General features: G+C 42.0%; 1 protein-coding gene across 5 annotated transcripts in view; it reads right to left on the reverse strand.

Annotated features, from left to right (window-relative positions):
* Window positions 1-15,372, reverse strand: part of SLC37A1 (solute carrier family 37 member 1) — a 58,518-nt gene that overhangs the window by 19,804 nt on the left and 23,342 nt on the right. For all 5 annotated transcript variants that reach the window (XM_039520339.1, XM_039520336.1, XM_039520337.1 and 2 more), the window contains 4 exons: window positions 14,678-14,715; window positions 9,852-9,935; window positions 3,732-3,863; window positions 32-122 (listed from right to left, as the gene is read on the reverse strand). In XM_039520339.1, coding sequence (XP_039376273.1) covers window positions 32-122; window positions 3,732-3,863; window positions 9,852-9,935; window positions 14,678-14,715 — 345 coding nt within the window. The remainder of the gene's footprint in view (window positions 1-31; window positions 123-3,731; window positions 3,864-9,851; window positions 9,936-14,677; window positions 14,716-15,372) is intronic.

Consider the following 15,372-nt stretch of genomic DNA (forward strand, 5'->3'; position numbering starts at 1 on the left):
AAACACTTGTTTTCCTCCCACAGATACTTACCTACGTTTGTGATATAGAGTGGAAGCCAGAAAAGGAAAGTGTAACTGACTAGTTTAGCAAACAACAAACAGAGAGAGAATTCTATGACTCCCTAAGGAGAGAAAAGAAAAAAAGAACAAGGTTAGTACCGAGACATGCATTATTGTTGTTTCTTTGCTTCTGTTAAACCACACCATGCAAGCAATCTCCAAATGGCATCTTAAGCCTTTCTGTCTCAGGAATTTCTCCCTTGAGTCTTCCTATTCTGGAAGCATGAAGCTTGTGATCAAAGCAGATTGCAGTATTCTACTTGTATATCTTTCTCTCTTCATGTAACTGTACTGAGCTAACCAAAACCAGAATACTAATAAGGACAGATAGCACTTATAACCACTTCAGAGATTGACAGCGATTTTCTGTCATGGTACACGTATCTTCACTTTTATAGAACTGATCTGGGTGCATACTGTTGCGACCTGGGGGTGTTTTCCCACCAACTTAAATTGCTCCAGGATTTCACCAATGGTATTTCTTCAAAAAAAATCCACACAGCCTGTAGGGTACATGGTCTCAAAGAGGTGCCTAGTTAGGACTCAGCACAGTAAAAGTGGGTGTTTATTTAACATACAAGTCTCAGTATTCTTTTACCCTATTGCCTTAGCTGAGAATTCTATATAAGGTTAAGTTATTATAAAAACACAGCTGAAGTGTATTCGACTGCCACATAAACCTGTTCCTGTCAATCCTTCCCCCACCATTTGCCATCTTCTGGCAGCAGTTTGGGGTTTTACAGAGTTTTAAGTGCTTGCTGTTATGCTACTCCTGCAAGTGTCAATATGGATTGCTGGAGATTAGCCCCACCACCACCACCACATTCATGCTTTCCCATCCCCACCTACCCCTTGCTGTATTTAAAGTGTTAGTCATTCCCACCCAGCAAGTGACAGGAGAAGTGAAGGGGGAAGACTCGAGGAGAAGGCAGAAGAGGATATTTTAGATATATATCACCTTGCTGTTGCAGGATAGAATGGGTAGAATCTGGGTAGGAAAATGGGTAGGACTGTGTAGACTCTAAGGCGGGGTCGGCAACCTTTCAGAAGTGCTGTGCCGAGTCTTCATTTATTCACTCTGATATAAGGTTTCACATGCCAGTAATACATTTTAATGGTTTTAGAAGGTGTCTTTCTATAAGTCTATATTATATAACTAAACTATTGTTGTATGTAAAGTAAATAAGGCTTTTAAAATGTTTAAGAAGCTTCATTTAAAATTAAATTAAAATGCAGAGCCCCCCAGACTGGTGGCCAGGACCCGGGCCGTGTGAGAGTGCCACTGAAAACCAGCTCCCGTGTCGCCTTCGGCACCTGTGCCATAGATTGCCTACCCCTGCTCTAAGGGTACAGGAGGATAGCATATAGTGCCAGGAACTCTTTCCTACATTCCCACCAGCCCAATATCAGTTCCAGCTGGATTTCATTTGTGTTTCCTTGAGCAGAGCTATTCAAACACAACCGCCCCGCCTTCCTTTTATCCAGCAGCCTGAAAGTTTGAGTTCTAAGATGCTCCTCTACATAAGCCATAAAATGTGCTTTCAAATTAGGAGCTTTTGAAAATGACAATTATAATTTATGAACCTACTACTGATGGAAGTCATCTACCTGAAGAAGTGATGCCATTTGTGACACTGGTCCAAATTAAATCCTTCTGTAAGCAGGTACAACTTTACTGACTTCTGTGGTGTTATAGCCTGCTTACACCAGGGTAGAGCATGGTCCACTAACTCTATGGAAGATGTAGCTAGGAGACTAGGTAGGAGTTTCCATCACATTTTAACAATTGCTGAATTCATTTTTCAATTTAACACTTAAACAACATAGACAGCCAATTAATGCAGTGAAGCCCTGGTGTAATCGAGTGCTTTTCTTTAACAGGTATAATATTATTAATATTTCATAATGTACCTCTGGCACATGGCTCACCAGGGTAAGCATCCTGGTGGTCTGGGCCAGTTTGTTTACCTGCTGCATCGGCAGGTTCGGCCAATCGCAGCTCCCACTGGCCGCGGTTCACCGCTCCAGGCCAAATGGGGGTGGTGGGAAGCCGCGGCCAGCACATCCCTCGCCCGCGCCGCTTCCCGCAGCCCCCAGTGGGAGCCGTGATCGGCCGAACCTGCTGATGCAGCAGGTAAACAAACTGGTCCGGCCCACCAGGGTGCTTACCCTGGCGAGCCGCGTGCCAGAGGTTGCCGACCCCTGATGTACATCAATACAACTACTCCAAATATCAGGACAAATACACATACAACAGAGGGGTAATGGGCTATAGAATTTTATATTATATACCAAATTCGTATAGCTCAACTTCAGACTTCCACTTCAAACCCACCCACCAAAACGCAAAACCAAAACACATCTGACAAAAAAAGCACATGCACTGAAGTTCAGCTTGCTCATACTGGATAAAGAGTTCATCCCACTTAAGGATAATCACAGAACTGCAGAACCACTGGGACTAAAGCTGGTCAGAAATCAGAACTTTTGTCCTGCAGGAAATGCTGATATTTCAACATTGTTTTTTGCCTCAAAACAGGATGAAAAGTCAAAATTGCTATATTTTTCAGGGAATGAAAAGTTCCAAAAAATTTCTATTTGGAAACATTTTGTTTCAGTTTGACGTTGAACTGCATCTGCCTGAGCTGCCAGTGCCTCATAGGAATTGTAGTTCAGATGCCTCATTCCCCCATTCTCCTCTATGAGCCAGGTTCCCCAGCAAAAACTACATCTCCTATGATACACTATGGCAGTTCAGCCAGAGGAGAGACCGAAGAGCATCATGAGAGATGTAGTTTAGCTGAGAAGCCTGACCCAGAGAGTAGAATGAGGAAGACCTGAATTACAACTTCAGTGAAGTACCATGGTAGGTTAGGTGGTTGCAGATTAAAATTGAAGTGACTCAAAACATTTTGATTCTGTTCAATAAACAGAAATATTTTGATTCAGGTCAACCCTACCCCAACAATTTTTTTTTCCAATTTTCCTTTGTGAAAAATTTCAAGAAAAATCAGTAATTTTGTAAAAACTACATTTTTCCATTAAAATAATCCCCAAAATTAGAAAATTCCAACCAGATCTAACTGGGACTAGTCAGTTACCTGAGGTTTCAAAGAGCATAAGAAGAGGTCCTATGAAAGGACAATTCTGTGGCCACCGCAGAAGAGGCTGTAGGTATTTCAGCTACTCCCCCTCCACCCCTGACAATTCAAGGTTGCCTCTCTGATCCCCTTATTTCTCTCCCTGCATACATAAATATTGTCCCATTATGTTAATAATGTCATCAAACTCTTGGGTTCTGAAATGTGTGAGTGCTACCTATACAGCTTAAAACTCAAAGAGCAGGTTTAAACTTGCACTCACTAGCTTTTTGGATGTTTGGAAATTCTAATATGTGATTTATTAATGTATTCAGTTGGCTTATTTGAGCCAAAATGTTCCCTTTTTCTGTATCCTCTCTTCTTCTGAATAGGACACCCACTTTGTCTTATACTATATACCCCCTGATTCCCAACATCCAGTCAAAACTCAACCAGACTGAATAGAATACCAGTTTTGAGATGGGAAAACCAACTTTGTCCACTTCTCCATTTAAACTGTATAAAAATCAGAATCCTGTAGGACAAAAGCCAAGTCAACGTAGAGCGGATAAGAGTAGTGCATGTACTCACAGGTATTCGCAAAGCACCTATGAAGCTTATAGCTGACATTCTAGTTCCACCTTCCCCATTGACTGCCATGTTATGGTTCAGTGGCACCGTGCAGTTCTCTCTGTCAGGAAGCAAATACTGCATCGCTGGATCCTACATACAGTTTCCCACCACCACAAAAAGAAAAGTAAATACATTAAAATGTATGTAGTAAACAACCAAGTCATTCACATGTCTTATGACTTTACTTTTTGTACTACAGAAAGTGATTCACTGATTCCAAAATCTTTAGTGAAAAAAAGCACGATTGTTTAGGGCTGCATGCATTTACTTCTGGAGTCAAAGCACTACAGTATCTGTATTGTGAGCAGATTTCAAATTTCAAAACCACTACACATCATAGCGTGCCCTGAACGGAACCCAGCTATTGGAAATTGACTTATTTCTTCTACTTTTCAATAGCTTCTCCCCATTCAAATGTGGTCTCACTGGTTGGAGTTGAAAACACTTCTTGGTTAACACACTGAAGATATCACTGACATTACCTGGCTTCTATATAAATATTAAGATGATTTTTCAGAATTTCTGTCCCTTGTATCTTCATATTCATCAGTTTAAGTAGGGATCATTTGTACTGTTCAGGTATGTATAGCATATGCTTAGTTTTAAAAGACTCATGAGTTTGTTTTGTTCCTCACCTCTAGTTTTCAGTCTTACTCATTCAAGCAGTGACACCTATGAATTAGATCAATATTATCGAAGGGCTAGATTCTGATGTTTTTACTCTGAGCAGTACCTTACTCCACCTGACCAATGGCAGTGGCACCAATTGCAGGGGGTGGGGGGAAGTGAGAGCAAATCCTCCCCCCCCCATGCTTTTTGCACTTGCCCAAAGTTCCATAGGCGACAGAGCAGGGGGGCCATGGCTCAATCATCTTTAAGCAGCTGTCCCATACTAAACAAATATAGCTGCTGCCAGAGAGGTCCAGGGCCACCCAGAGGATTTAGGGGGCCTGGGGCGAAGCAATTTTGGGGGCCCCTTCCATAAAAAAGAGTTGCAATACTACAGAATACTATATTCTCGTGGAGGCCCCTGCAGGGCCCGGGACCTGGGGCAAATTGCCCCACTTGCTCCCCCACCCCACCCCCCGGCAGCCCTGGAGAGGTCTGGACCAACACCTCAGCTGTGTAGTTGCATTGCTAATAAAGTCTGACCTGGCCTCCCCTCTGTACACACGAAGGGGTGGCCAGGCCACGTTTCAGTGAATGGTGTTGCAACCTGGAGCACAGGGTTACCATGCCACTGAAATTTTGGAGGAGTGGCAGGGTGAAATGATGTGGTGACCTGTACAGCAGAGTGCAGGGGAGCCCACCGACAACTCAAACTGGCTCATGCACCATGTGATAAGGGAGGTGGACACTCCCTGGCTGAGGGAAACCTGGGGTCCCTTCAGGAGGAGGCAGTGGGGAAGGGACCATAATTTGATCATCCTCCCTTGGAAGTATCTGATTTGGCATCTCTGTTCAACAGTGCTGTTGGGGTAAAGTACTATTCAATATGAGTAGGGACTGGAATCCATGCCTAAGTGTGTGAAGCCAATTATCCAGAGATTACATTGAACCAAAACCTCTCATGTGCTCCCCCCCTGAATCTTGGGGAAGTTCAAACCTAAATCCAAGATTCACCACTCACTCCCATGTGTGGTGGCAGAAATTTTGGATACAAAGCTGTCAAGGACCACTGAAACTATTTTGCCAGCTTGTAAAAAATGATAGGTTCAGTAGTTGTAGTAACCCAGTATTTCACCTGCACTCTGTGGCACTGTCACACTTTAAGATGACCTAGCAATGCTTCTCTTTTTAGCTGCAAGAGGATTTTAATGTACTTTCACCCTTCTTCTAACTATCACACATCTATGTTAAATCTTGGTGAAGAGCTTAATGTTACCACATTTATTTGAATCTAAGCTTGGAAAGGTAAATTGGTACATTATTCTCCCTGTACTTGTGTGGTAGAGGGAAAGTGTCTGATTTATATTAAATAAACTGACATTGAGAACAGATGTTACAGCTTAAAAATGATGGAACAGATTTGAAAATGATACTTTCTATTGAGTGATTTTGAAATAATCCTATTTATACATTTGTTTTATTTTAAATGGCAACAAATTAGCAGTAGACTATTTCAGTTTTAAATCTTTAAATAACCGAAAGACCCTTGAAACTGTAATTTAACATTTACAATTCAAGCTATCAATCCCAAACACAAAACAAAAACATTGGTCAAAATCCCTTCAGTCATTATTCAGGAAAACTTCCTATTGACTTCCACAGGAGCCTTGCTTGAATAAGGCAGAGTAAACCCTGCAGGATACCTGTAAGCACAATAGCCTGATTGGAATTGTCTAAGTAAATGCTGCTCATTTCTCAGACAGGTGACTCTAAGCTTACTAATGCAAAGAGATGATAATTCTGAAGTGGAAGTTACCAATACACAACACATATCACCTCTCTTAGCAATTCAAGTTGGAGATATGTATCAATATCTTGGAGTTAAGTGCTAGACCTAGATAAGGAAAAAGCAATTTGAGCTTGGCAGGGATAATACTTTTCAGCTTTGTCAGTGAGAGTGAACAGACATATGGTACACTCCTGAGCTCTGGGGAAGGATTTATTATTACTCAATGGTGTATAATTTTAAGAGGCCAACCTGACATGACAGGTAATGTATCTAGAAACACATTCTGCTTTTATTTGTTGCATATATTGAATATTATTTTTCTTTTTATAGTGTTTAGAGTGGTCAGCTAAGAATCAGTAAGAGCTGCCAATCTAGTATGCTAGGAATTGACTAGTTCTAAAACCACTGAACATCTGCTGTTTGTACAGGTATCAAGAAGCAGAACTATGATAATCTTAGCTTAGCTATAGTGTACCCATTGTAAAAAATATATTCAACCCCACATTTACAAGAGCAAAATTAGATAAAGTTATCCTCAACTGGAGGGGGAAAGGGCAAGGTCTCAAAAACAGAGCAGAGGCAAACGGAGAGCGTTTTTTGCCTGGTTATTTCTCAACATTATGAACAATTAACACAGATGGAAAAGAAAACACATATTAACTCTGACAGATTTGACAGCAAGCACCCCAGTGCTGCTCAGCCAGTATCTGTCTGTCATGATCAAGATGGAACACCTCTCAGGATAAAGTCTCCTTATCTATTCAGTCTGTAGCCTCTCTGCACAAACTGACAAGCGTGCCAATTACTGAGAATTATGATTAGAGCTGGCAGAGCAAATTACAGCCAACAGTTTATTTTCAAATTTCAGCTCTTTGTGTTTATGAATTGTCCAAAAACAGCTTATGAGATTCAAGACTCTTGCCATTATTTTAAAATTATTCAGAGCATAATACTGGCAAGTAACATCTGGGCTGCAGGTTGTACTCAAACAGTTCACTGTAGACAGTGAATATAATTAGTTCAGAATGGTTTGGCTAATTTTGATTGAACACATAAGTGACAAGTAGAACTGGTTGAAGTATGGTATGTGGAAAGCTTTCCTATCTAAAAATATGACTGCAATTGAAACTGAATTTTTAGGGGAGAAAATAATCAATTCTGAGGAACAAATTTCAATTTTTACCATAGGAAGACGTGAAAACAAAAGAAGTGGTTAGATTCACATCAACATTTTGAAATGAAACGAAGATTTTTGTTTTGTTCTGGTCACAAGATATTTCTTTTCTCTGAAGGGACAAATCCAGAATCTGTTTTCTGGTGTGAATACCAGTACTCATTTACAAATATAAAGTTTGCTCCTGTCAATAACTTCTAATAGATTAAAATCCTTTCTGTTTCCATGAATATTCCTGCAAGTAAACTCACTGGCCACAGGGGGAGCAAACACAGTGGAAACAGTTTAAGAATGAGTAATCTCAGAATTTTTGGCAGTATTTACCCAGGGCTAGTTTTTTTGTATGCTTCTCCTCACAGAAAATTAGATGAAGACTAATTTAAAAAAAAAGTCTATATGACAAACAAGCAACTGAATAGCCACCTACCACCTGTAGAAAACCTTTAAAAAATGGCCCTCAGGTGATATTCAGAGCTGTACTTCACCAAGGAAATGAAATGTTACATTGTCCAGTATCATGAATACTGCACTCCGTTCTCATTTTCAGAAGGATTGTTTTTGCAAACAAAGGGCCTGTAAAGTTCAGTAAATAAGTATGTACAATGGGGAGATAAAAGGAATAGAGTTATTCTCTCTATAGAAGTTCTCAGCATCGAGGGTGGGAAGAGGTGCCTCCCAACCGAGTGTTCAGTCTCCAGGCTGAAGTCCAACCACTCAGAAAAGTTACATATTATGCACACAAATAACTAACCAAGCATTTCATACACAAAAATCAGAGGACTAAACTGTGGCCAGTGCCTGCACAGAAGGGAGAGGGAGCATGGACTCTGCCTCCCATGAGAGGCCCACATAATGGACCTCCAGAATCATAAGTCCCTGCACTCAGGGGAGTGCAGGTGCTGCTAATAAGTTGCTTTGTCTGCCAGCAACAAGACAAAAGTGAAGACGGCAGAATCACGGCTACTCCTGATACTTGAAATCATGCTCTGTTTCTCCACCCCACAAACCAGGAGAGCTTGTTAGCTATGTGATGGGGTCTATTCTGCACCATAATAGGATGTAGCAAATTACTCCTCTCCAGCAGGGAGCTCTAGGAGCCACTTTGTTCCCCTGGAGTGGTTTAGCTGAACATCAAGCCTTATTACAGACTCTGCCTACCAGACATAACTCAGGGCTAAGCATGAAAGGAGGAACATGTAAAATAGCTGCTCATCAGTAAGGGCTTGGTCCAAAATCCTTGGAACTCAATGGAAAGACTCACATAGACTTTGGATAACACCAAAGAAACAAAACCAGCTGTGTTGTCCCTTAATATGATGGGGGGGGAGGGGGAATGGTCTCTCCTCCACTCACTAGTGAATAATCAGATACATTCCCTTGTAATATATCATAAGAACATAAGAATGGCCCTACTGGGTCAGACCAAAGGTTCATCTAGCCCAGTATCCTGTCTTCTGACAATGGTCAGTGCCAGGTGCCCCAGAGGGAATGAACAGAACAGGCAATGATCAAATGATCCATCCCGTCGCTCATTCCCAGCTTCTGGCAAAGAGAGGTTAGGGACACTGTCCCTGCCCATCCTGGCTAATAGCCACTGATGGACCTATAAATGAATAAATAATTGGAGATATACCTATCTCCTAGAACTGGAAGGGACCTTGAAAGGTCATTGAGTCCAGCCCCCTGCCTTCACTAGCAAGACTAAGTACTGATTTTTGCCCCTAGATCCCTAAGTGGCCTCCCTCAAGGATTGAACATACAACCCTGGGTTTAGCAGGCCAATGCTCAAACTACTGAGCTATCCCTCCCCCCTGTTATGTTCTTGGCCTTCACAATATATTTAGTAAACAAAGATTCAGAGTGAAAGGTACTTAAGTTTTGATTATTTGTGTCTTGTAGTGTACAGCACATTACTCTGCTCTCCTAAAAGAAACTCAGGGATGCGATTATTGCAGAGATTGGTCACAACTACAATGTTGGGATCTAAAGGTCCCAAATTTGGGGATGTTTTTGATCCAGGCTATTGGTTTATGCTCATCCCCTTATCACTACTGTGAATTTTGCTCACATTGCTCTCACTACTCTTCCCCTTCTTTTAAAATTAAATTTTCATTCTGAAGAACTCAAAGTGTACCACAGAAATGACGCAACTGGTTTTGTAGGCGAGGACAATAGAGCACAGAAGTTGTTAAATATGTCATTGTTTTTAAGAAGCAGTGAATCTCCAGCCAAAAGCAAAAAACACTAAGGGGACACTACAGTACAGAAGAAATTAAGGGGAAGATTTTCATATGCATAAAGGGCAGTCAGTCACCCAGCTGTCTTTTGTGTCTTTGAAAAATCTCCCCCTAAAACACTGTTTTATAGTAAGCTGAAATATTTATATTTTTCTATAAGATCTTTAGCAGATTGAAACATTCATGGGTAAAGCTATTTTCATTGGAAAGATTCTATCTGAGCTTAGAAAATTTTACATACAATTTTAACTTAAGACATTTCATTTTACCTGAAGTTTGTCGGTTTCTTTAAGATTTAAGGTTGGCTTATGGACTCCGAATTTATTTGTACCATTCATGTAGGACTTTGAGCTCTGAAAAACAATTTTAAAAAAGCACTACCTTAAAGAAGTCACTGATGCTAGAAGTAGGCTTAGACCCTACTTTTACATACCAAAGATCTATGTTCATCACACCTCAGATGCAAAGCCAAATGGAAAAACTTATGGTTTGATGACTGTACATTCTACTTATTTTAAATTCAGGTGGAGCTCTGTGAATCTTGCAAAATGTGAACGAGAAATCACTTTTCTCTATTTTCATTTCAAATTGTGCTGTATACAGGAGCGGCACAGGAAATACAGATTTTGAGCTCATTCTACTTAATGGCTTTGACATTTTTCACTACAAAATCCACATTTTGTAACAATACTTTAATCACAATTAGACTTCCTAAACTGATCCATTTATTTCAGAGGCTGCTATTAAAGAACAATTTCTCTCCTCCTCCCTCCCCATTGAAGATAAAGGTTTCTCACATTCTCTTATAAAATATTCATTCTAGCTGTCTGAGCCCAGGAAGGGGGCACCACGGTTGTAGTTGTGGTCTTTGGGGTATTCTCCCCCCCACCGAGGATCTGATCCTATCTATCCTCTGTGGGCTTCCCAGGCCCCCAACTGGAACAGATCTAAAATAGATGCTTTCCTGTAAATATAGCCATTCATTTACATGCACAGTTGCACATCAGTGCATGCTGAAATTGCATTCTTTGAAAAATGTCACCATATGACACTTTATCTAAAAAGATTGGCAATTGATATGAAGTGTGTGGGTTGGGTAGCTTACATGTAAACCTTAAATGTAAATTCACCACCAGGTAGAGAGAACATGGGTCTGTGTTCAGTTGGATATAACATTAGAGGAGCAGAAGGAGGCACTAAAACTTTACAAAGTGCCTTAGTACATCCTGAATGCTGTGTAAAAAATAGTCAGAAAAGCATGCCCTGTTCATATCTGAAGTCATAATTTAAAAGGAAATATAGGCAAAATTTGCCCCAGATAAAGTGTATAGATGCATATTTTTGTTGTTCTTTACTTGTTCATTCCTCCAGTGCAGAAAATTTATGGAGAGATGAGGATAAATTATGTATAATCCATAAAAGGTAAAGTGCAGTCAAAGATTGAAGTAATCATCCTTGATGGGCCAAAGTCCAAAAACAAGGGTTCTGCAAAATACATACTAGAAATGGTCCTACTGAAAAGAAGAGTCGTGTTGGGAAGTGAATTACAATGATCTAGCAGAAAGAAAATCGATTATCTGAGGAAAGACCAGCTATATTTTTATCTAAAGGTTAAGAAGAGAAAAAACGAAAGACTTTTTTTTTTTTCATTTCACTGTTTAAATGCAATATACTCTGGTAAAGAGGAAAAATCTGGAGATGAGGACTAGACCGAGAGGCTACATATTAAATATTTACACTTTATCTTCTGGAGAGAAGTAAGAAGTTGAAAAGTCTGGAGTCTTCCAGATATGGAAGAACTTTACCACAAGAATTTTTAAAAGAACTGATATTTCCACAGAAAGGGAAAGCCATGTTAAAGAGTTCTTAGAACCAGGGGCGGCTCTAGAGCCCAGCGGGGCAAGCACCCGCCTGGGGCGGCCCTTTCCCAGGGGGGCGGCAGGCTGGGCCGGTGGACCTGCCGCAGTCATGCCTGCGGGAGGTCCAGCGGAGCCCCGGGACGACTGGACCTGCCGCAGGCATGACTGCGGACGGTTCGCTGGTCCCGCGGCTCGGCTGGACCTCCCGCAGGCATGACTGCGGCAGCTCAACCGGAGCCGCCGGACCGCGAACCGTCCGCAGCCGCTGGAGGTCCAGCTGAGCCGCGCGACCAGCGGACCCTCCGCAGTCATGCCCGCGGCAGTTCCGCTGCTCCCGCGGCTCGGGGGCGCCTCCCGGGCATGATTGCTTGGGGCGGCCAAATTTGTAGAGCCGCCCCTGCTTAGAACAAAAGAATTTCAACATGTTCATACATATTGATCAGCTGGGACGACAAGCTGCAGGGTTGCAAGAGCAGTGAACAAGAGATTAGAGTAGAAGCAATGAAAAAGAAGATACCAAATCTTCACTTAAGTTTTACATTTCTTTCCCTATTTCAAATGCCATTAAACCTGCCCTTTACTGTCACTTATCAAATTCCTTTATTGCAGATTGCATAGACTGCTTGAATTACAGTGTTTGTGGAGAGTAGATCTCTGTGGAAAGCTTAGACAAAGACTCCACTTCTGGCATTTACACCAGACTCTGAAATATTTTGAAACACATTTCAGATGTACAAGTACACCTCTACCCCGATATAACGTGACTCAATATAACACGGTAAAGCAGTGCCCGGGGGGGGGGGGGGAGGGGGGCTGCGTGCTCCGGCGGATCAAATCAAGTTCAATATAATGCGGTTTCACCTATAAAACAGTAAGATTTTTTTGGCTCCCGAGGACAGCATTATATTGAGGTAGAGGTGTACACAAACGAAGGTAAAATGGCCAAAGCACTTAAGTGCACCTTCTATTTTTGGGATTGTTGAAAAACTTAATTTAAAATGAAATTATCTTCATGAGTGTGTTTCCTGTTAGATCTTCTTTTTTAAACACAGAAAAGCCAGATACAAGTGACAATGTGTATCCTGAGAAATCTGTGGAGAAAGTTGGAGTTAGGTGTTTTAGGTTCTGTTCCAGTCTCTGCCACTGACTTGGGAGGAAAAATGATCAATTTTTGCACAGCTTGTAACTTACAGTGTAGTCACTTAAAAGTATGGAGGGAACTGGGCTCCCTGTGAGACTTCAAATTATGGAGGACATGAAAAAAAAAAATCACTAGACCAGCTCACAGATGGTGCCTTAGATTTACTCTCTGTGAGGAACTACTCCTCATGGTAACTTTTCATGTTTGTATTGCTTCATCTGCAATTAGAAGATTGTCTCTGCTCTGCTTAGATTCAAATATACGTTTGAATTACTATTTGCAAAAAATGTTTTAGAAATTTTCAAGGGGACCCATGCCACATGGGAATTTGCTTCTCAGAAGGACTGAAAACAAAGTGGCAGCTAGAATTTTATGCCTTCCTGCAAAATTCTGCAGCTAGTCTAGCAGGGCCAAGATTTTTGTTTCAAGTGATGGCACTGTCTGTTTATTGTCCTAATACCTTAGCTCTATCCTTTCAGTTGTCATTCAGCTACAGTTCAGCAACCAGATTTGTTACTCAATATTCTATTAATTGGTTTAACTTCTACAAATTAATCCTGTGGTGAATGCAGAAGGAGAATGCACTGAAATTAACAGGAGTTGAAGGTACTCTGTACTTTTCGGACCTCAAATTTTAAATTTGAGATATTCCCACATTCAAACATCATGTGACTTCCTAGGATTTACTGAACTCTTGGCAAATTTTGCATTCTGGAGCTATTTCTGAGTGAAGTCTAGGACAGAAATGTGTTTAAAACTTCCTATGGGATTGCAAATAAGAATCTGTGGGAGGGAGTGAAGCTTTATGCTCCAGAGAGCAAGGTTTCCATGGAAACAGTAGGTCAAACGCATCAGACAATGAGGCTGGGTGTGGGGCAATTATCTTGCTGATGTTCGTGAGAAGTCAATGACCTTTTGGGTTTTTTTGGCGGGGGCTGCAAGAAAACAAATCCTCAACTGCCTTTTTTTTTTTTTTGGTTCAACAGCATCAGGACAGATATAGTTGAAAGTCATTTTTTTTCCTTTCATATCAGCTTTTGGTAAGGCAGAAAAGCAATATGCTGTGCAGAGCTCTTTAACAATGCTTTTCAGTAACAGTGCACTGAAGTAAATGGAATACATTTACCTCAGCAAAGCTTAGTGGCAAATTCTGAGATCTATCTTTCTTTCCAGCAACTGTATGAAGTGATTGAAAAATTCACCAGGATGTTTCTCAATAGGTAGCAAATAAATACTTAAGAAAAATATCTTCCAGCTCAAACTGTCTAGGAGTCAATCCAGTAAGAGATTTGCTTGTATTTAAAAAATGAGAAAGAAATAAATAGACAGTACAGTATTTTCTGAAATGAGGTGACTAAAATATGTGATAAAGCCAAAAACATATGCTTGAGAAAATGGCAATTAAAAATGATCAGAAACTTTATAGCAGGAGAGATTGAAAATATTAAAGATTATGTCCTTTAGAGAGGAGACTAGTAAGAGGATAAGAGAAAGCAGTAAAAGAAATAATACATGCTACAGAGAAGACCAATCTACCTAAATTACCATAGAAGAACAAGACTGCATGGAAAATTAAGAAAGTCAATATATTCAAAGCAGACAGACACAGGACATTTTCTTTCAATGTACAATTCATCTTTGGGACTCACTGCCAAAGGCAAATGATATAGACCCAAATCATTCCATACCCCAGTGAAATCTGGGGGCAGGAGAAAATACATCTACACTGAGGATCCTGTTGTGGAGATCTTCCCCCTCAAACTGTTCCTTATGCTAATTTAAACAAAACAAAAACATAAATTTTAAATTAAAAAAAACCCCTCAAAACTCCAATTTTTATTCCCACTCCTCCCTCCGCAGCAAACCGAATGAATAATACTTGAATTCCACTACAAAACCAACACGCTACATTATCACAAGCCTTACCACCAAGTTTAATTCATTTACCTGACAGGTATTACAGCCTCTTGTTGTTCAAATGTATACCAGAAGGCTAGTTTCATACTATAACTACCAAATGATGTCCTATTTATCCATTAAAAAAATAAAAGTAACATGAAATATAACAATGAATATTACAATAATGTTCACTTACACTGGATGGTTTGCAAGCGCAACTTAAATCTTTAGGGTCTGAAATACAACAAAACACCAGTTAATCAAACAATTAATCAAACACCAGTTAATCAAACAATTAATCAAACCAGTTAATCTTCCCTGCGGCCCGCGGAGCTCCCCAGGGCCGCCCGGGGGGGGGGGGGCAAAGGGGGCAATTTGCCCCAGGCCCCGGGCTCCGCAGGGGCCCCCAAGAGAAAAGCGGAGGCTCCCGCCTCCGCCCCTCTCCTGGAGTCTCGGCGCATAGAGCGCCGAGTCTCCGTCCGAGCGCCTGAGCCCCACCCCGATCCAAGCCGCATGGGGAGGGGGCGGGGCTGGGAGCTCTGGGCTGAGCGCTGCGCCCGGCGTGGAGCTCACAGCCCCACCCCCTCACCACGCGGCTCTGAGCGGGACGAAGCTCAGGCCTCGGCTCGGGTGGGGAGCGGGAGCCGCCGGGGCCGGGCCGGGCCTGGGTGGGAAGCGGGACCCGCCGGGGCCGGGGCCAGGCCGTGGGGGGGGGGAAGGGAAGCGAGACCCGCCGGGCCGGGCCGGGGGGTGGGGGAGGGAAGCGGGACCCGCCGGGGCCGGGCCGCCAGGAGGGAGGGGGGAGGAGCGGGGAGCCGCGCGCTTAGGGGAGGAGGTGGAGAAGAGACAGGGCAGGGGCGGGGCCTCATGGAAGGGGTGGATTGGGGGTGG

The sequence above is a fragment of the Mauremys reevesii genome, linkage group 1 (assembly GCF_016161935.1).
Source record: "Mauremys reevesii isolate NIE-2019 linkage group 1, ASM1616193v1, whole genome shotgun sequence".
NCBI lineage: Eukaryota > Metazoa > Chordata > Testudines > Geoemydidae > Mauremys > Mauremys reevesii.